Source organism: Somniosus microcephalus, chromosome 3, assembly GCF_052327205.1.
Source record: "Somniosus microcephalus isolate GS21.2 chromosome 3, FLI_Smic_1.0, whole genome shotgun sequence".
Classification (NCBI taxonomy): domain Eukaryota; kingdom Metazoa; phylum Chordata; class Chondrichthyes; order Squaliformes; family Somniosidae; genus Somniosus; species Somniosus microcephalus.
In genome coordinates, this window is record NC_140989.1 from 195,933,474 (window position 1) to 195,955,079 (window position 21,606).

General features: G+C 46.6%; 1 protein-coding gene across 1 annotated transcript in view; it reads left to right on the plus strand.

Annotated features, from left to right (window-relative positions):
* Window positions 1-21,606, plus strand: part of LOC147121657 (zinc finger protein 292-like) — a 216,510-nt gene that overhangs the window by 112,234 nt on the left and 82,670 nt on the right. The window contains exon 3 of the mRNA XM_085982085.1: window positions 6,872-6,897. Within this exon, the coding sequence (XP_085838211.1) occupies window positions 6,872-6,897 (26 nt within the window). The remainder of the gene's footprint in view (window positions 1-6,871; window positions 6,898-21,606) is intronic.

Genomic DNA, 21,606 nt, shown 5'->3' on the forward strand with positions numbered 1-21,606 from the left:
CTTGGAAGCAGCATTGAGGTTAACCAGGGCATAGAATGTACTTGGGAGTGGGCCTCAATGTACATCACCAAGAGTGGCTCGGTAGTATCACCCTGACCACAGGCTGGCTGAGTCCTGAAGAATAGTCTTGCAGCAAGTGATGAGAGAACCAACATGAGGGAATAACTTATTTGATCCCGTCCTCACTAATCTACCTATTGCAGATGCGCTTCTCCATGACAGCACTGGTCAGTGACTAGTTGCTGTGGAGATCAAGCCACATCTTCACAATGAGGTCACCCTCCATCTCACTACCACCGTGTTAAGTTGGATAAATCAACAGATATAGCAGCTGGGCATCAGCACAATTGTAAACCACCACAATCTGTAACCTCATGGTCCCGCATATCCCTCACTCCTCTATCATCATCAAGCTAGGTGACCAACGCTGGCTCAATGAGTATAGAAGAGCAAGCCAGGAATAGCAACGGCATACCTTGAAAATGAAGTGCCAACCTGGTAAAGCTACAACAAAGGACTACATGCATGCTGAACAGCAAAAGCAGCATGCAATAGTCAGAGCTAAGCATCTCATAACAACTCCAGGTCAAAGATCTACATCCCTGCCACATTCAGTCATGAATGGCGGTGGATAATTAAACAACTAACAGGAAGAGGAAGCTTCGTGAACATCCCCATTCACAACGATGGGCGAGATCAGCACAGGTGCAAAAGACAACGCTGAAATGTTCACAATTAGAAGTGCCGAGTGGATGATCCTTCTTGGTATCCTCCCAGGGTCCCCACCATCACAGATGCCAGTCTTCAGCCAATTTGATTTACTCCACATGACATCAAGAAACAGTTGACTGCACTGGACACAGCAAAGGTTACAGTTTCCGACAACATCCCAGCTGCAATACTGAAGACCTGTGTTTTAGAACTAGCTGTTCCCCCCAGCTAAGCTGCTCAGGTATAACTACGACACTGTCATTTAAATTGCCCAAGTATGCCTGGTCCATAAAAAAAAAAAACAGGACCAACACAATGGAATCATACTCTGGCAAGGTGCCGATGCCTTCAGGTTGGGGGGTGGGTGGCAGTGGCACGTGGAGACAATTAGCTGAAACATTGATTTGTGTTGCTGTCAAACTAGAAATGCAACCGTCTTCCTATGAAAATGTTTTAATGTTAATATGTGGAAACCAGTTCAAATGTACTAACGGAGACTTGGGAAGCTATAGCAAATCAAGGATATCCATTAAAAAAAACTTTAGCAAGCATGCACATTTAGTCTGCGTCATAAAGTTAGCACTGGTATACATTTTTTTTTTTTAAGTTTAAAATGTGTACGTGACTAGTGCTAAGAACATTATGATAAATCTGCATCATGGCAAAATTCCCCAAGTGGCTAAGTTAGCAACCTGCACACAGAAATTGAAATGCTTTCTGATTTCTCCCCCCCCCCCCCCCCCAGCTCAAATTAATTAATAGCAAAAATTCCGTACAAATCTGGCGGGGGACACAAGCTTGTGTAGATAGCTACATACAAGCATGATCTCACTTTCCTAATGAAAGGAACCATAAATCATCTTAAAGGGAAACAATATTCATGAAGTGTTTCATTTTGTGAAACTGAGAAGCTGGAACAGCTGTATATTATTTTCATCACAATAACAATGTGCACGAGTGACGCAATGCATTTATCAACAAATGAATGAAAGGTTTGCCAAACATTTTATAAGATGGCAGCTTAAATTTGCTGAAAAGGCATAAAAGTTTTTAAAGTTGAACTAACAAATTAGTATTCCATAAGAATGTCACTGGTGAACCCCGAGAGAAATCCAATTATTAGTCAAACTTAAGGCGATGAATCAAGTATATGGATATTCAACTGTATTGAATGGTCTGAGTGCATCTACCTTCAAAAGGAAACGAGTAAGTAATGAGATAGGTGTCTCAAATTTGATTAAATATTTCCATTGTTTAAAGCTGCTTTCATGGAGCTCCTCAAAGGCTCAGTGTACTGAGCCACACAATCAAGATTGCCCCAGGTTAAATCCTTGGTCGACGTGGCATTGGCTGTGCTCAGACAACTGGAGGGATGCTACAATTGGCCCAAGTGCCGCCAGCCTAGGGAAGGGAGAACGTGAACAGCCAGGATTCCCACTCATGACCAATTTCCAGATCACTGACGGGCAGTGCAGGTGGGTAATGTTGGATGAGGATCAAGCTCAGCTGTAATGCCCCTCAGATAGCCTACCAACACTGTCCCTCTAGGCGCAGACATCAAGTACAGCCACTTGGGTTCGGTACCGGAGGTTGCCAGCACCTGTCTAACTTACTGTAACTTTAAAATTTAATTTAGAATTAATTTTTATGCATCGTTAGAAATTTTATGGAGTATATAATGAAGAGGGTGGAAAACCAACATGGGTGCTCAAAATACAGCAAACTCTTTGGTATCCGGCACCGACGGGACCGGGATGGTGCCGGTTGATTAAAAATTCCAGATGACGGAGAGGGTTATCTACCGAGGCTATTTTTAACAAACAAAAATTTAAAAAATCAAGAAATGTGCAGTATACAGTAATTGGCGGATCAGAAGAGACTACCGGCAGCGCGGGAGAGTCAGACTCCTATTATTGAGGTGACAGCGCCAAGAAGCCGAGTAGTGGCAGTTTGGAGAACTACCCCCACTGATTAACGCGGCCACCGCGGGAGATTCGGACTCGGCAACATTTCCGGTTATTGAGGTGTTGTTTTCGGAGTATGAATTTTGCCGGTTAATAGAGAATTCCAGATATTTAGGTGCCGTTTAAATGAGAGTTTCCTGTAATTGGTAGGAAACATTTTCAGGAATTTTGTTAGTTGATTTGGTGAGGGTAGGTGATTTTTAAACTGGTAGCTTTTTCATGAATGAAGATTTTTTATGAAGAGATTTATTTAATTTTTACTTTATAGATAGTAATTTTTGATTAGTTTACAAAAAAGTCAATAGCACATTTGGGCCAATCACGGTCCACAGCTTGACAAACAATGGCTTGTGACTACTTTTTAGTGAATGGGACTTCACATCCTACAGACACCTCGTGCTCAGTGGATATTTTTGGTCCTACGGATGTGGTAGACACAAAACTTTCAATTATGTAGATAGTCACGTTAAACTAAAAAATATATTAACCATTCCAATATTAATCTGATGTGATCACTTTTACCTTACATTTCAACCAGATGCAGATGGTCATGAGCTCACATGAAAATAGGTTCTGCAATTTCATCTGCTCTGCACAGTTGCTGGGAAAAAATGCTTTACTATGGAGTCAACTGTCTTGAGCATTATTACTGCTGACCAAAATTTCAACAATTAAGTAGTTTACAGAACATTAGAAACACATTAAAATATATTTATTAGCTTAACAAGTTTATCCAATGAGGAACTGAGACATACAGATGAGGAAGATCCCATATTTAATCCTTGGGCCTCTAGTGAGTTGGCCGATATCAGCCAGGTTTTGGTATGGGCGCTACAATTGGCTTCACTCCTCTGGATCACAAAAAGGGGGGAAAAATTCAGCCAGGGTTCCCACTTGTGACCCATGCTGAAAGGGTATGTGTGCGGACGTTGGACAAGAGTCGGCTTAGGCTCATCTGTGAGGACCCCTTTGGTTAAATAGGGCACTGATGCTTATCGTTAAGCCTCACAGATCAACGTTAGCTACTAGGAGGCACAGTAGGATGTCTTTCATACGGCAGAAGTTAATGCTTTCAGGACAGATGAGAGCACAAAAAAAAAGCAGCAAACGGATCAGATGAGTCTATTTTTTTTAGTCCTGATCTGTGTTTGCTATTTAAAAAAAAATCAGAGAAATTACTTTCCAAAACTGAGCTGGAAAAAGTACAGCTACTTCAAGGGGCAAGGACCCAAGCCAGTAGGGAGCTGAATATATGCTAGACTGATGGCTACCTCGGGATTGTATCCTAGAGTGCTGTCCAATGCATTCCATCCCCCATCAGGCATGCTATTCTGCATATATTACCTCATGACTTGCTGCCAGCAGGTGTTTAATGGTTTGGTTGTGAACACATTTGAAATATGCAGACAGATTACAAAATTAAAAGCATCGCAGTGGAACTACATTATAAATGTGCAACTCGATTCAGTCCAGTTGTGGGCATTTGTCTGCCGAATTTGGATCATGGCACCGAGTGTCAGCACAAATAAGACACAATTTATGCTGCCTTTATAATGCACCTTTTGCATCAGTGCCATGTGAACATTTTCAGCATGGTGATACTAAAAGCCCAACAGAAAGCCATCAGTGTTGGCCGACACTGAAGGAAACAAGATTCTAAGTTTTGCTTAGCAATAGCAGAAGGTGTGAAACTCACTTCTTAAATTTAGAAAAGTTCTAAAACTCTACTTGGTAAAAGGTGAAAGGCCAAACCTGCCAAACAGCTGGCCCAGTCAGAAGAAAATGGCTAGCGAGCTGCACTCCATCCAGGTACAGGAAACTTTGGTTTATCCGGAGGTTATATGTCCGGAATACTCGATCTAACGGCAAAAATCAGGAGCCGTTTTCTATATTTTTTTTTTAGTTCTCGTTGCTTTATTTTTCCCCAGTCAAGCACTGCAAGGTCTGTAGCTATAGCAACAGCTTCAGCTACAGATGCTTGCAGCTGCAGCCGACTGTTTTGAAGCTGTTGCTAAGCAACAGGGTTTGTTGATTCACACGGAGCTTCTCAGTTCCGTATGTTTAAACATTATCTCTGGTATGTCCGGCACTTTTGATGGTACGGCACCAGCTCGGTCCCGTCAGTGCCGGATATCAGAAAGTTTCCTGTATTTCAGTATGCACGCAGAGCTCTGCCTTTCCCCACTCAAAGCAATGCAACTGGTTCCTAGTCCACACTGTTGCTACTAAACAGATAGGCCTGTTTAATCACATTGCTGTTCCGGCTACATAGTCTTCAGTGTAGAGGCTTTGGTTCCACTCCCAACCAATTAATCAAATCAATAATCATATCAAAATAGCAGCTGACAAAAATAAAATCATCATCATTGCCAGTGGTAAAAATGGAAAACCCCACATAATCATCCATTGGTTTCACATAGACTGTTCCATCCTGCAAAGACCAGGTCTTGATTCACAGGACACTAGTTCTAATGTGGCACTCAAAATTATCTTCTGATAACCAGCTGTGAGTTAGACAAGCCACAAGAAACAGATTATACAAGAGGCAGAAGCAAGATCTCTAACCTGAAACATACAAATTTGATCACAACATATGAAAGAAACCTTTTGGAACTGATCATACTGCCAGCCGCATTGTACATTGACCGTCTGATAAGCACAGGATGCAGCTGCTCTTTGTATTGTCAGGAAAAGCGGTTTGCTTTAACTTACTTTAATTCACCCACTTAATGAGCTATAATAGAATACATAACACCTGCAAAGGTCGTCTTTATTTCTAAATGAATTTACTTTTGCATCTTCTCTATAATGGATTCATACAACTATGAGATTATCAACACATTAGCTAAATTACTCGAGAGACTAAACAAAAAGTTTGACATCTGCAAACTTAATCAGATTCTCCTTTAACAAAATAGGAGAATTTAAAAGAAAATCTAATTAAGCTATTTGTTACCAAAGTACAAGGCTGAATTTGGGAAAATAAACCAGAGCGCACAAAATGTGGCACTGAAATTTCTTATGGAGCTACAAAATTCAAACCCTTTTTAGTTTGCAATTTTCAGCAGTGGCGCTGTAGATAAGCAATAAGCCACAAGCAGCAGAGAAATAAGGATATTATTGTGTAGGAAAGCCCGATGGAAGTGCCGGTTTCCTGCATGCACTGCGCATGGGCGGGAAACCGGCACTTCCGTTCCTCTGAACGAAGGGGTTCAGAGGTCGAACGCGTGCGCAGGGGAGTCTGCGCGTGCGCTTTGAACTTATGTTTTTTTTTATACAGGTTTTTCCGTGAGGGTAAGTCTGCAGGATTTAGAAATTTAAAAAGCAGGCGTAAGGCCTGCTTTTTACAAGGTAAGTAGTCAATTAATTAAAATTAAAACATTTTTTCCACAGGTTTATTATTGTTAAATACTTTAAAGCAAGGTAAGTTTATTTTCAGCCCCGTTAGGAAATAAAATTATTTTTTTCAAACATTTAAATTATTGTTTAAAATAGTTATTTAATGTAATTTATAGTTTATTTTAAAAATGTGATTTAAAAAAAAATTATTTGAAGGTTTACTGCTATTTTGGGGCTGTAGTATTTATAAGTCTTGACAGCTCTTCCTGTCAAGACTTATGAATGGGCTTTTCCCTCCTCCGATTGGCTGCCCATGGCCCCAGGGGACACATCGAACTAACTGTGCCCCTGGAACACGCAAACCCTGCGCGCCGGCAGCTGGGCCAGGCCCCGGATCGGAATTCCACGGGGCCCTACAGCTCAACTGCCGGCGCGCAAGGCAAGTGCAGGTTGGGGGCTTGCACCCGTGGGAAGCCCCCGACCTGAATTTCTGGGCCCTTGTCTCACACTGTCATTACTGGGTGTATAAAGCACTAGAACAGGCTCGCTTGGAGCACCCAATTAGTGGTGGTCACACCAACACGCAAATAAATAGCGATAACAGCATTCTTTACCATTACATCAAATGGGAAAACTACAGATGTTAACTAGATAGTAAGATATAATCATGCAAAACTGCACAGGAAAGAAGTACCTTTCAACACCATCAATTAAATTATAAAATGTTAGGAACATAGGAACAGGAGTGGAGCTTTCAGCCCCTCAAGCCTGTTCCGCCATTCAATGAGATCATGACTGATCTGTTATAGTTTATTGATGATTACAAAATCATTGTGCGGAGATACAGTCAAAATGAGTACGATTACAGAAGGAATCTGCTGCTGTGATGATTCATTGAAAAATTTTACAAACAAGATAATAAATGCATTACCTTAGCAAATCAATTAAGAATGGAGTGAGAACGAAACCAGATAACTACTGACCTATCAGTTACATGTCAGTTGTGGCGAAGTTACTGGAATCTATCAGAGACAGTGACTAAGCACTTGGGCAAGTATGAGTTGATGAGCGAGTCAGCATGGATCTGAGATAGGTCTAGTTGAATTTTCTGAAGAGGTTACTAGCATGGCAGTTAGGGGAATGTCTGTGGATGATGTCATTATGAACTTCCACAAGGCATTTGATAAGGTTCCGCACAAGTGAACAGCAGCAAAAATGAAAGTGCTTGACGTGCTGGAGTAGGGTTGCCAACTCTGGTTGGAGGCAGTCCTGGATGTTCTGACCCTGTGAAGTTGGACTACATGACTTCTACAAATGTTCTAACATTTACCTTATAAAAAGTTTGGGTCCCCTGTAGTTCAGCATCTTTATTTATGGTTTTACTCTAGCAGCTCTTGTGTGAGAAGTTTCAAGAACCAGGAGGCCACCTGAGAGCAGGTGAAGAGGGGAGACACAGGAAGGGAAAAATCATTCTCTCCATCTCTGCCCCCCAGCCCCCACCAACTCTCGAGCCACCCAAGATTTCAGCAACGCGCCCCCAACCCCCTCCACCCATCTCACAATTTCAGTCAACCTCCGCCACCCCACCCCTCCACCACGAGTTCAGGCCACCCTCAATTGATTCCAGACTCTTCCCCCCCAAATCCCGGAACGGCAGTTCCTGGCTTTTGTGTAAGGGAGATCTCTTTATCCCAGCATCTCTAGCGGCAGAGAAACCCCTCCATCCATGTGATAGAGCAGTGCAAGCATTCAATTCCAGAAATAGGGGGTTTCTCTGCCGCTATGCATGCTGGGTAAATAGATCTCCATTGCTCAAAAGCCATTTGTTCACCCGCTGCCGCCTCATACTTGTTTGTGTGTTTGATGTTGTATGTTCTAATTGGACTTGGTGCATTGAAGGCTGTTCGTAGTTCATAATTTGCGAGAGTGGGCAAAACTATGGTAGATGGAGTTCAATGTGGGGAAGTGTGAGGTCATCTATTTTGGATCCAAGGAAGACAAATTGGAATAATTTCCAATGATGAGAGACTAGGAGCTATGGAGGTGCAAAGGGATTCAGGTACACAAGTCACTAAAAGCTAGTGCACAGGTATAAAAAAAGTTAAAAAGCCTAATAGAATGTTGGCCATTATCTCTAGAGTGATGGAATACAAAGGGGAGAAAGTGATGCTTCAGCTGTACTGAAGCTTGGTCCTCTGGAGCTGACGTTCAGCTTTGGGTACCGCACCTGAGGAAGGATATTTTGGCCTTGGAGGAGGAACAGTGCAGATTCACCAGAATAATACAGGGGCTTAAAGAGCTGCATTATGAGGACAACTTGGCTTGTATTTCCTTGAGTTTAGGAGGTTGAAGGGTGATTTAATTGAGATCTTTAAAATGTTAAAGGGATTTGATAGGGTAGGTACAGGAGAAACTATTTCCTCTTGTGCAGGAATCCAGAATAAGGGACACAATCTTTAAATTGGAACTAGGTCATTTAGGAATGAAATCAGGAAGCACATTTTCATACAAAGGGTATCAAGGGATATGGGGCAAATGTGGGTAAATGGAGTTGAGATACAAATCAGTCAAAATCTAATTGGATGGTGGAACAACCTCAAGGGGCTGAATGACCTACTCCTGTTCCTATGTTCCAGTCAGCAAGTACAGGAAACTCTTTTTTATCCGGCACCGACGGGACCGGCGTGGTGCCGGTTTATCAAAAAGTCCGGATTACAGAGCGGTATAGTAAAAGGTACGAAAACTCCGTACACAGCAACAAATCCAGGCTTCCCTGTTGCTTAGCAACAGGTGCAGGAACCCCAGCCACAAGATCCAGGTGTCCCTGTTGCTAAGCAACAGGTGCAGGAACCCCGGTTACACAGCCACAGATCCAGGAATGGCCACTAATATGAAGTAAAACTTACCTGAACCTACTCCTGAATTTTGCCGGTTAACAGAGATTTCCAGTTATTTAGGTGCCAGTAAATCGAGAGTTTCCTTATACAGTAAAGAACTTTATACACAGAATCAAGTCTTAAAAATTCAGTTTTACAGATATCCTCTGGAATAATTACAATAGGGATATGGGTAGGCCATTCAGCCACTCAAGCCTGTTCCGCCATTCAATTAGATCAAGGCTGGTCTGCATCTTAACTCCATCTACCTGCCTTGTTTCCATAATCCTCAACACCCTTGCAAAACAAAAATCTACATCTCAAGTTTTGACATTTTCAACTGATCTAGCCTCAACAGCTTTTTGGAGACAGCGTTCCAGATTTTCACTACCCTTTGTGTAAAGTATTTTTTGACATCACCCCTGAAAGACCCAACTCTCATTTTAAGATTATGTCCCCTTGTTCTGGACTCCCCCACCAGAGGAATTAATTTCTCTCTATCTACCCGATCAACTCCTTTGATCATCTTAAACACCTCAATTACATCACCACTTAATCTTCTATATTCAAGGGAATACAAGCTTAGTCTATCCAATCCCGGTATCATTCTGGTGTATCTGCGCTGCAATCTCTCCAAGGCCAGTATATCCTTCCTAAGGTGCTATGCCCAAAACTAAATGCAGTATCCCAGATGGGGTCTAACCAGAGCTCTACAGCTGTAACATAAATTTCACTCCTTTGTATTCCAGCCCTCTTGAGATAAAGGCCAACATTCCAGTAGCCTTTTAAATTAATCTTTTTGTACCTGTCCAATGGCTTTTAGTGATTTCTGTACTAGAACCTCTAAATCTCTCTCTCTCTCCCTGTTCATCCACAGTTCCTAGCTATTTAGAAAATACTCTGAGCTGTCTTTCTTTGGTCCAAAGTCCTTGCACTTTCCCACATTGAAAGTCATCTGCCACAGTTTTGCCCGATAATGAACCAAACTAGGACTCAACACGCCCAAGATACAATCACCATTGGGAAGCTCAAAACAACGTGCTGCTTTTATCCTAAGATATCTCAATAGGATAAGGTTCTAAATATGAAATATGGATTCCTCCAAAAGGAAAATGGCCACATCACTGCTTCCAGGATAGCCCAAGGAATTAACAAAATATTATTGCAAGCTTGTTGTGCATAAACGGTAGACTCGATTCAACTGTTAGTAGACCTGATAGTTACTGTTCCTGAAGCAGTAGCTTCAAATACTAAAGTCAAAAGGGATAATGTATAAGGAAAAGAATAAAAGACATTTGTGATATTGACTGTTAACGTGGCAGGCACAATTTTAATCTAATTGTTTTGCTGCCATTCCAAGCTGTTGGTGAATAAGTAACTATACATTGCAAGGTGGTTTGTTTAACATTATGGCAAATACTTTTGACTTCCTTCTGTGAGGAAATGGGATTTTGATTCAAGCCTTCAGACCGAAAAAGACCATTAAACATTGGGGAAACCATCAAAAAGCGGTTACTGCACAAGACATTCTCCTTGAAATCAAAACAAAAAAAATCTTTACATTTTCACACTTACTCATCATGCAGTGAACTTACATTTTAGAGATAGGTGGGTGGACTCTACACTGAATAATATTTGCCAGGGATAGACATGCGTTGGACTGTTAGATGGATAACACTTACTTTCACACTTCATGTAGCTCAACTTACCTTCACACAGGCCTGAAACTGCTCCCAGATCGTGTCTGGTACTTCGTCAGGCAGGCAAAGCAAAAGCTCAGTACAGCTCCTGAAATGGATAAATGACAATATTAAAACTAAATGATTTAATATATTTCATACAACAGTGTTTGCTGCGGCACTTTTCAAAAAGGCATTCAGGCCAAACTGAAACTTAGTAAGAGCTGTGTGATCAGATTTGTGCAGGTGATGTTTCAAAAATTATCAGGTTTAACTCAATATTGAATTCTGTGCATAGGAACGATTCAATTATATGTTTCTTTTTAAGTAAAATACTCAAGTTTAAACAGTCTACTCAAATTCAAAGTTGCTTACTCCAAATTACATGATAATTCAAGGTTTAATCACTAAATTCACACTTTACTGTGATATTTAAGTTGCATAATTAAAAAAAGAAAATTGCCCAATAATTTGAAAGAGCAAAAAAAGACTGAATTATCAGGATTGGACTGTATAACTTGCTGTGGGCATAAATCGCCATCATGCTGCAGCAATATAATAAAAGTACCCAACAGTAACATGACAATATATCATGCACAATAATTTGACAATAGGGAAGAAATAAAACGCGAACCAGCACAAGACTGACAGTGGACGCACTGCTAGTCTGTATGGCTCAGCACCATACCACACAGGCCATTGATCTACTGAGCAGAGAAGTCCCAAAAGTAATCTTTAAAGAGACAAAAATAAATGGAAATCAAAAGATTGTGATAAAGTCAGATCCTCCCTCTAGATTTACAGAAATAGCCCAAGCGCTACTACCTCAAAAATACCCACCACACAGAATGCAGCCCTCTATTTTCCATACAAAAATACAATAAAATACAAAATTGAACAAAAACAAACATTCACAAAATTAAGGCATCTTGACAGAATACAAATGATGCGGTGATGTGTAGGAAACTGGCACATTGTACTTATTTATGATAAACATGTTGATTATCCTCTATTTAGAGTTACATACAACTCATGTAAAGGATATTTTCAGTATGGTAAAAGTTAAATCTCCAATGAGATTCACAATATTTTAACAGCACAAGAAACCATTCAACCCATCACAGTTGCCCTGGCTGCGTGACAGAACTATCCACTTAGTCTCATTCCCTTGCCCTTTCTCCATACCCTTTTACATTCTTCTTATCCAAATATTTATCAACTTTCCTTTTCAAAACTATTATGGATTTTGCGCTCACCACTGTTTCTGGTATGGCATTCCATGGCCTAACAATCATCATCTTAAAAAATTCTCCTGACCTCTTCCTTTGATGATCCTGAATTTACATCCTCTAGTTACTGACACATTAACTAGTGGAAATAGAAGAAATCATCAAAATTTACAATACCCAGTTGCAGTTTCAGCACGAGAATGAATAAAAATAAACACTAGGCTGTTGCACATTATTCATAACCAAAAGGGTACACAATCTAGTGCTGGATCTCAAACCACACTTTCTGAAACTAGCTGCCAAGTGGTATGCAAGAGCCAACTGACAACAGCTCTCATACAAGTGTCTACCCTCTTATCACCAACTCCAATACACTGCATCATCACATCACTTCAATTTTACTTTTATAAGCGAACGATGTGTAACCCATGAACAGTTAACAGAAGATATCAGAGTATCATGGTCGCACCAGTTACATATCGTCAGCTCTACACTCAGCTGCTGGGGTATTTGCTCCTGTGACTCCTGACCAGAACTATTCTAGACAATCAGTTGCAGGGTCTGAAGTTATTTCTCAAGTCACTGCTGCCATTTCATTTTTATTTGGTCTCCGGATGTAGGCGACACTGGCAAGGCCACATTTATTGCCTACCCCTACCTGCCTCGAGGTGGTGATGGTGGGCCTGCTTGAAGTGCTGCAGTCCTCGTGGTGATGATGCTTCCACAATGGCGTTAGGTAAGGAATTCAAGGATACTGATCCAGCGATATTGCACAAAATAACATTTTGCTTTAGCGGGAAAAGGCATGCTTTGCCACTGCTGTATTCCATGTCTTGAGTGTTAGGTGTACCTGTGTCCCCATCTGTGGAGACTCTCATTTTAGCATACAAGGCTTCCATATACAAAAATGTACAGGTGATGTGCTGTCAGATACGACACTACTGCGTATGCCCATTTTTCGGGCAGCAACCATCACTCGGTTACTCCTTGCCAAATTGGTTTTCTAGAATGAACAGAATACAGACCACCGTCACGCTAGGAATGTACAGAAATAATGCAGACTCGTGCTCAAGCTCTCAGTAATTTATTGGATGGCACAATTCCTTGAATATACAGTCGAGCTTTACAAATCTGAAGGATTCTACAGTACAACTAGACTATAAGATGGTTAAGATTTACAACACATTCAAAAACTAGATATCTCAATTATCTATCTTGACTGCAGTTTACATGCAAAAATATTTTTAAAATCAAAATATGCTGACTTGTTTAAAATTGCATTCCAACATACAAGACAAAAGCTTACTTTATTTGATCCAAGGTTAATTGGTGTGTGCAAGTACAAGTTTTCTTTATAATTTGTCTATGCAGCTACCTGCACCCAGCCCCCCGCCTTGGAAGATGTTGCCAAATCCACACACTTGCCATTTCACTTCTGTTGAAGGATTATTGAAGATGAAGAGAGTATGGCAAAGCTTTTGTGAATTATTCTATATGGTAGCACATCAACTCTGGGCTGCTTTAATGGATATTTAAATATTACACAGTAGGGATTAACACTATTGTTGAACATTCCAACTGTATGCAGGATACCATTACCTCTGCATCAAATGTTCGGAGAGAGAACCAAACTCAAACTTTATGGCAGCTGTCTAATAAGTATGAGTATTTGTTCTGAAAGGTACTCTCAAGTTCAGATAGTATTTCTAATTAATCCTAGCAACTACCTTACCAAGGGAAGGGCACTGAAGCAGAGAGTATAAGTGGATTCAAAAGACAATTTGATGAGTTTCTGGAGATAAGGGTTGAGGGATATGGAGAGGGGGCATTTAGGCAAAGTTGATTTATGTGAAAGGGATGAGGTTTGGGCCCAACGGCCTTTCCTTATGTTTTTAATTAAAGACTGATTAAGAACATTTTTTAACTATAGACATTTACCCTCAAACTCCCTAGATAAGGAGTTGCTGGTGTTCATCTATAGCAATGTTGAATGAAGATTCCCAACTAAAAGGATGGGGCAAATTATGATTCCAGTTCAGTACCTAGTCACAGCGACACTGGCAGAGGAGTTGAATGAGCCATTGCTTCACTGTCCGCTCATCTCTAGTACAGCCAACTACAAAAGGTGAGAATTCATCTTCAAAAATCATTACAAAAATGAATATATAATTAGAAGTATTCTTCAGAACAACTGTCCAGCTGAAAGGATCAGAAAAAGAGAGCTCTTAATTCAATTACCTGAATTAATTTTTAAGCACTAAATTCCCCCTTGCTGTGATGCTGGTTTTGTCTAATTCAAATTATTGGATAATTCAAATGTAAAATCTCAAACAACTGAATAATCAGTAGACTGTTCAGATTAATTCAGAGAAATTATTTTGTATTTTTTGCGTCCAATACAGTCGTATAATACACTAGCCATTAACATGAAGTCAACAACACTGATTGCTTAGTCAACTAGAAATTAGCATTCTATAAATAATGACTAATTTTGTGCCACGGTCAACAAATCTTAAATCAAACCAACTCGAGAGAGAGACACAGGGTTCTGAAAACCTGATGTTTCAGCTCATTACCACGTTTGTACAGGGTGTAACCAGCTTATTTTGTTGTGCAAATTATACAAGATAACAAAACTTATTAAAAGAGTACTCCAGTGAACAATGTAAACAAAGGCATGAGACAACATTTCTCTGAAATTATATTTGACTTGCCTTTAATGTGAAGTGAGGATTTTTCCAACATCTCTATCCCATGATCTGACCTGTGCCATTTTGATCCTTTTGCTTTAGTTTGGGGAGACTTTCCTATTCTTAAATTGTTTTTTCAGAAACAAAGACATACTTTATTCAATTCAGTATGCTGGTGACAGGGTGGTATCAGAACTGAAGGGCAATTTTTTTATATAAAAGGGCATAAAAACATGTCTATGTAATGCCCACCTTTGATACAAGACTTCGCCAATTACCCCGGAGATTGGATATCCTGCTTTACCCAATAGAGACTTCAGAAACAACTGTAAAGTACACTATTGCTAAGCTTTCATTTTATCTGTATCTTCTGAACTGCTTTCCATTCAATATCACCTAAATGTCTGATTTCTGGGCTGAATACAGCACCTTCCCTTGCTTTTGATCCCTGCAACCATGAGTTTCCACCTCCTTGTTTTTCCCCAACAGTTTGCATGGATCATCACACATGTTATAAACATACTCCAAAATCGGCCAGAGCACTCCTGCATACTTGACATCTTTCAAGGAAAGGTTGGTAATATTGATTGTGAAAATGGGTAAAAAGAATGACGCAATAACCCAAATTACAGTTATTCTCCCTACATTATAAGAATACTGCAACACACTGCACTAGCTGCAGTGCCCGGCGGTGCCGAGGCTTTTTTGAGGGGATGTTGTTGTTGGAAGAGAGAGAGAGCGAGCGACTGGGGGGGGGGGGGGGGGGGAAAAGAGAGAGAGCGACTGGGGGCGGGAAGAGAGAGAGCGACTGGGGGGGGGGGAAAAGAGAGAGCGACTGGGGGGGGGGGGGGAAGAGAGAGAGCGACTGGGGGGGGGAGAAGAGAGAACGCGACTGGGGGGGGGGAAGAGAGAGAGCGACTGGGGGGGGGGGGGGAAGAGAGAGAGCGACTGGGGGGGGGGGAAAGAGAGAGAGCGACTGGGGGGGGGGGGAAGAGAGAGAGCGACTGGGGGGGGGGAAGAGAGAGAGCGACTGGGGGGGGGAAGAGAGAGAGCGATGGGGGGGAAGAGAGAGAGCGACTGGGGGGGGGGAAGAGAGAGAGCGACGGGGGGGGGGGAAGAGAGAGAGCGACTGGGGGGGGGGGGAAAGAGAGAGCGCGACTGGGGGGGGGGGGAAAGAGAGAGCGCGACTGGGGGGGGGGGGGAAGAGAGAGCGCGACTGGGGGGGGGGGGGGAAGAGAGAGAGCGACTGGGGGGGGGGGGGGGAAGAGAGAGCGACTGGGGGGGGGGGGGAAGAGAGAGCGCGACTGGGGGGGGGAGAAAGAGAGCGCGCGACTGGGGGGGAGGGGGGAAGAGAGCGCGCGACTGGGGGGGGGGGGGGGAAGAGAGCGCGACTGGGGGGGGGGAAAGAGAGAGCGACTGGGGGGGGGGAAGAGAGAGAGAGCGACGGGGGGGGGAAGAGAGAGAGCGACTGGGGGGGGGGAAGAGAGAGAGCGACTGGGGGGGGGGGGGAAGAGAGAGAGCGACTGGGGGGGGGGGAAAGAGAGAGCGACGGGGGGGGGGGGGAAAGAGAGAGCGACGGGGGGGAAGAGAGAGCGACGGGGGGGGGGGAAAGAGAGAGCGACGGGGGGGGGGGGAAAGAGTGAGAGCGACTGGGGGGGGGGGGGAAGAGAGAGCGTGACTGGGGGGGGGGAAGAGAGAGCGTGACTGGGGGGGGGGAAAGAGAGAGCGTGACTGGGGGGGGGGAAGAGAGAGAGCGACTGGGGGGGGGGAAAAGAGAGAGCGACTGGGAGGGGGGGGAGGAGAGAGCGACTGGGGGGGGGAAAAGAGAGAGAGCGACTGGGGGGGGGGAAGAGAGAGAGCGACTGGGGGGGGGAAGAGAGAGAGCGACTGGGGGGGGGGGGAAGAGAGAGAGCGACTGGGGGGGAAAGAGAGAGCGACTGGGGGGGGGGAAGAGAGAGAGTGACTGGGGGGGGGAGAAAGAGAGAGCGACTGGGGGGGGGGAAGAGAGCGCGCGACGGGGGGGGGGGGGGAGAAAGAGAGAGCGACGGGGGGGCAGAGAGCGCGACTGGGGTGGTAAGAAGAGAGAGCAACTGGGGGGGAAGAGAGAGAGAGAGAGGGAAGGAGAGAGAGAGAGGGGGAAGGAGAGAGAGAGAGAGAGAGAGAGAGAGAGAGAAGGGGAGAGAGAGAGAGAGGGGGCGAAGCGGGGGGGGGTGGGGGCGAAACGGGGGGGTGGGGGCGAAACGGGGGGTGGGGGGCGAAACGGGGGGGGTGGGGGGCGAAACGGGGGGGGTGGGGGGCGAAACGGGGGGGTGGGGGGCGAAACGGGGGGGTGGGGGGCGAAACGGGGGGGTGGGGGGCGAAACGGGGGGGTGGGGGGCGAAACGGGGGGGGGTGGGGGGCGAAACGGGGGGGTGGGGGGCGAAACGGGGGGGTGGGGGGCGAAACGGGGGGGTGGGGGGCGAAACGGGGGGGTGGGGGGCGAAACGGGGGGGTGGGGGGCGAAACGGGGGGGTGGGGGGCGAAACGGGGGGGTGGGGGGCGAAACGGGGGGGGGGGTGGGGGGCGAAACGGGGGGGGGGGGTGGGGGGCGAAACGGGGGGGGGGGGGTGGGGGGCGAAACGGGGGGGGGGTGGGGGGCGAAACGGGGGGGTGGGGGGCGAAACGGGGGGGGGGTGGGGGGCGAAACGGGGGGGGGTGGGGGGCGAAACGGGGGGGGGTGGGGGGCGAAACGGGGGGGGGGTGGGGGGCGAAACGGGGGGGGTGGGGGGCGAAACGGGGGGGGTGGGGGGCGAAACGGGGGGGTGGGGGCGAAACGGGGGGGTGGGGGCGAAACGGGGGGGTGGGGGCGAAACGGGGGGGTGGGGGCGAAACGGGGGGGTGGGGGCGAAACGGGGGGGTGGGGGCGAAACGGGGGGGTGGGGGCGAAACGGGGGGGTGGGGGCGAAACGGGGGGGTGGGGGCGAAACGGGGGGGTGGGGGCGAAACGGGGGGGTGGGGGCGAAACGGGGGGGTGGGGGCGAAACGGGGGGGTGGGGGCGAAACGGGGGGGTGGGGGCGAAACGGGGGGGTGGGGGCGAAACGGGGGGGTGGGGGCGAAACGGGGGGGTGGGGGCGAAACGGGGGGGTGGGGGCGAAACGGGGGGGTGGGGGCGAAACGGGGGGGTGGGGGCGAAGCGGGGGGGTGGGAGAGAGAAGGGTGGGGTGGGTGGGGGGGGGAGGAGAAGGGTGGGGTGGGGGGGAGAAGGGTGGGGAGAAAGGGGCGGGTGGGGGGGAAGGGTCGGTGGGTGGGGGAGAAAGGGGCGGGTGGGTGTGGGGGGAAAGGGGGCGTGGGGGAGGGAAGGGGGAGGTGGGAGGGGTGGGGGAAGGAGGGATGTGGGGGGGAAGGGAGGGTGGAAAGGGAGGGGGGGTGGGAAGGGAGGCGGGGGGCCAGCAGACCCTCTCCCAGTGTTGGTCCCTGTCTGAGCCAGAAGCCTGGGACTGGAGTTGCGCTGCTAGCCGTTGGAGAAGCCTAGGCCTCGGGCCCCTGCACTGACATGGCAAGGGGTGGGGGGAGCAAGGGGTGGGGAAACATGAAACTTAAAGTACTTATAAAACATTTTTGATAAATCTTTCTAGAACATACACTTTACAACCTCACCAATCTTTTTATTAAAAAAGGGGTCCTCACCTACAGTGTGTTGTATCACAAACAATGGCCGCTGCTTGCTTTTCAGTTGGAAAGATTAGGCCCCGCCCACACAGTCGCTTGTCTGTCTCGGTCACCAGGACCCGATTGGGAGCACAGAAGCCCCACCCACTCTATGTTCCTGTACTAAGATGGCCGCACATGCACTCTGTTACGCACAATCAAAATGGTGTCGCACTGAAACTTTTCACCCTCCTTGACAAAGATGGCTGCCGTTAACCTGGGGCTGTCAGCAGAAGAAATTTCCTCAGCTGCAAACACAGGATCTTCAGATTATTATTATGGGCTTGCGACCTACCCCAGTTGCTTATGAAGCCTCCCCACCTACTGACCCCGGGAATGGAGCGGAGGCAGGCAGCACACCCTCTCCCCTCTGCCAGTGTTTGTCTCTGTCTAGGCCGGGAGCCTGGGACTAGAGTTGCGCTGCTGGCAGTTGGAGAAGCCTAGGCACCGGGCCTGGAAAAACAGTGAAAGGTAGGAAAATTATAGAGGTTAGAGAAAAGATTTACAAATTAATTAACTTTTTTTAAAAAACAATGTGTTTTAAAAGCAACTTTTTTTTTGTTGCTGGAAATGTAGATTTGAAAAGAAACACGCAGAAAGTGCGGAAAAAGAAATGAACAGTTTGAAATCAAGATGGCGGCGACTCACCTCGGTTCAGAACGATGAGGCCCGCCCCCACACACACACCGATTGGTCGACCGTCAGGTCACTGAAGCGTAGGATTGGTCAATCGTCCCGTCACTCGACTCTAGGAGGGCCCGCCCGCACGCGCGAGGAACCCGCCCCCGCCACGCAGCGATTGGTCGACCGTCGGGTCGCTCGACCGTACGATTGGTCGACCTCGACATCACTCTATTGCTAATGAGCGGATGAGATGATAACGAGCGGAATTTTGAACGTTTTTTGGATACCGTGGGCGCAATTTTTATCTCGCCGAAACGTAAATACGCTTATGACCGTTCCGGAATCGTAAGCTTTCTTTTGATGAAACGCACGTGTAGGTACGCTCTATAACTTTAGAGTGTACAGACAGACAGATGTATCCTTTTATAGATTATGGAATGATGAATTAAAGGCTTATGTACACAATTTCCCACATTGTAAGCACTTGATTTTCCAACGGTGGTGCCCTTTTAAAATAGTTACTGTGAACAACAGAAATGAAACAAAAAAAGACTGTGCTGTAAACGGTTTGATTCACTTTGGAAATCTCCATCAGATTCAATCTCAAGTGTTTACATGAGCTAATCTCAAAAATGGAGGAAAGAAAAAAAAGCTAGAATTCTCACTTCGAAACTCTGTCCCCCAGCTGTAAATTGTATACAAAAAGACAGATTCAAGCTTGGCTGTAATGCACTCCAGCCCCCTCACCATCTCGGCTAACAAACACAGCGTGTCCCAGCAGAAGTCACCGTCTTCAGAAGAGCTCACTTGAATTTTCAAACTGCCAATCAACAGGCTAGGGATTGTAAACCCCAAACACTATTTTCATATTTTAGGGCAGGACGAGAGGGCACAGATTCAGGGTTGTGAAGAGGAATTGTACAGCAGATGCCAAGAATTATTTCACACTAAAGCTAAACACACTGCCTGGAATTGTGAATGAAGGCAAGGCACTAAGGCCTAGAAATTGGGTATAGCCTCGCTTGAGTCGTTAGAACTGGCGGAGCGCTAAGTTTATAGCCAGACGAAAGTTATCGCTGCCTGGCGAGATGTTGGGTTGCATCGCTCCCAAAGGGAATCGAGGCGCTAATTCAGCCGTTGCACGGTGCTCTTAGGGCGCAAAAGTTCAGGCGCTGCTCAATATCGACGTGGACGGGCGCAGCGCAGGTGATCTCAATTACGGGAAACCACGAGACCTCCAGGCGCCGGCCGGCTCTTAAAGGGGTGGGTCAGTCAGCCTGAGCTTCAACACCCAACGCCCTGTAGGCCTCAGATTCGGCGCTCGCCCTTGTCTGGCGTTACAAACTTGTTCAGCATGGAGAAGGTTAGACAGAGAGCAGAGCGCTTCAGCACTGAGGCTCTGGACCACTTGGTGGCTGCAGTTGAACGCCGTCGGGAGGTCCTGTATCCGGATAATGGCAAGAGGCCGAATCAGAAGGCTTACCGACGATCTCGGAGGGAGGTTGCTGTGAGGGTCAACTCCAGCAGCATGGCGACCAGGACCCCTGTTCAGTGCAGGAAGAAATTCAACGGCCTCACACGGATCGTTAGGGTGAGTGATGGTTTAGCAATCTTCTGATTCCCTCCATCTGCAGCTGACTTCGGGCACCCTGCTGCAATGATGCCCCCATGGCCCTTTCTGGGCACACACATGGACAGATGTCTCAAGGCCTCATGTAAGGGCTCTTGCACCATGGGGGGCATGCGATGATCTCTCAAGGCCTCATGTTACAGAACTTCCCCTTCTTTCCCCTGCAGTCTAAGCTGGCGATGATCCGAAAGGAGCAGCGTCGAACCGGTGGCGGGCCTCCACAAGTGGTCACTCTCACGGATCTGGAGGAGAGAGTGCACCAGATACTTGGAGGACGTCTGTCTGGTCCTGTGACCACTGCATCTGCCGATCCCATTACCGACAGCGAGGGTAAGACTCTCACATTTTTCACCTGTTGCCTTCCACTTGGTCCCCCCGCCAGCATGCATCCTCAGTGTGCAGCCAGGTCAGAGCCTTGCCGCAATCTGGCATGCCTTTCAGCAAAGCTGTCCTTTTGCTAAAGCCACTCTTCCACCTCCCACTTTCAGATGAAGCAGCACCAACTCGGGCTCAACGCGCTGAAGCTGCCAGTGCCACCGGAGGCGAGGACCAGGAGGAATCCGGACCAGCCGTTGCAGAATCCGGGGAGCTGACACATCTACAGACTGGGGATAGTAGTCCCCTGGAGGGGAGGGGGGGTGGCTCTGAGGATGAACCAGTTGCCGGACCAAGCGGCATGCAGCAACGCACGGGGGATAGGCAAGTTCGGCCACCGTCTCCCCGGAGGGCAAGGCAGATCGTGATGACTGCTGCACAGAGTGCAAATGAGGTGCGTCGCCTGGCTGAGATGAGCAAACAGGCCCGGGTCAGACACACGGAGCTGATGGCTGCAGTCGAGAAGATGCCCGAGTCAATAGATTCATTGGCTAAGAGTATGTTGGACTTCGGGGCAACAATGGACAGGTCTATCCAGGGCTTCGGGGCAACAATGGACAGGTCTATCCAGGGCTTCGGGGCAACAATGGAGAGGACTGTCCACGGCTTTGAGTCGGCTATGGAAAGGACTGTTCAGGGCTTCGGACAATCCCTGGAAAGGTCTGTGCAGGGCTTGTCCGAGGCAGTGGAGCAGTCGGCACCTGCCTTGTCCGAAGCAATGGGAAGAACTGTCCAGGCCTTCTCCGAAGCACTGGCACCTGGCACACAGGTCCTCACTGTTGCCACGCAGTCACTTGCTGG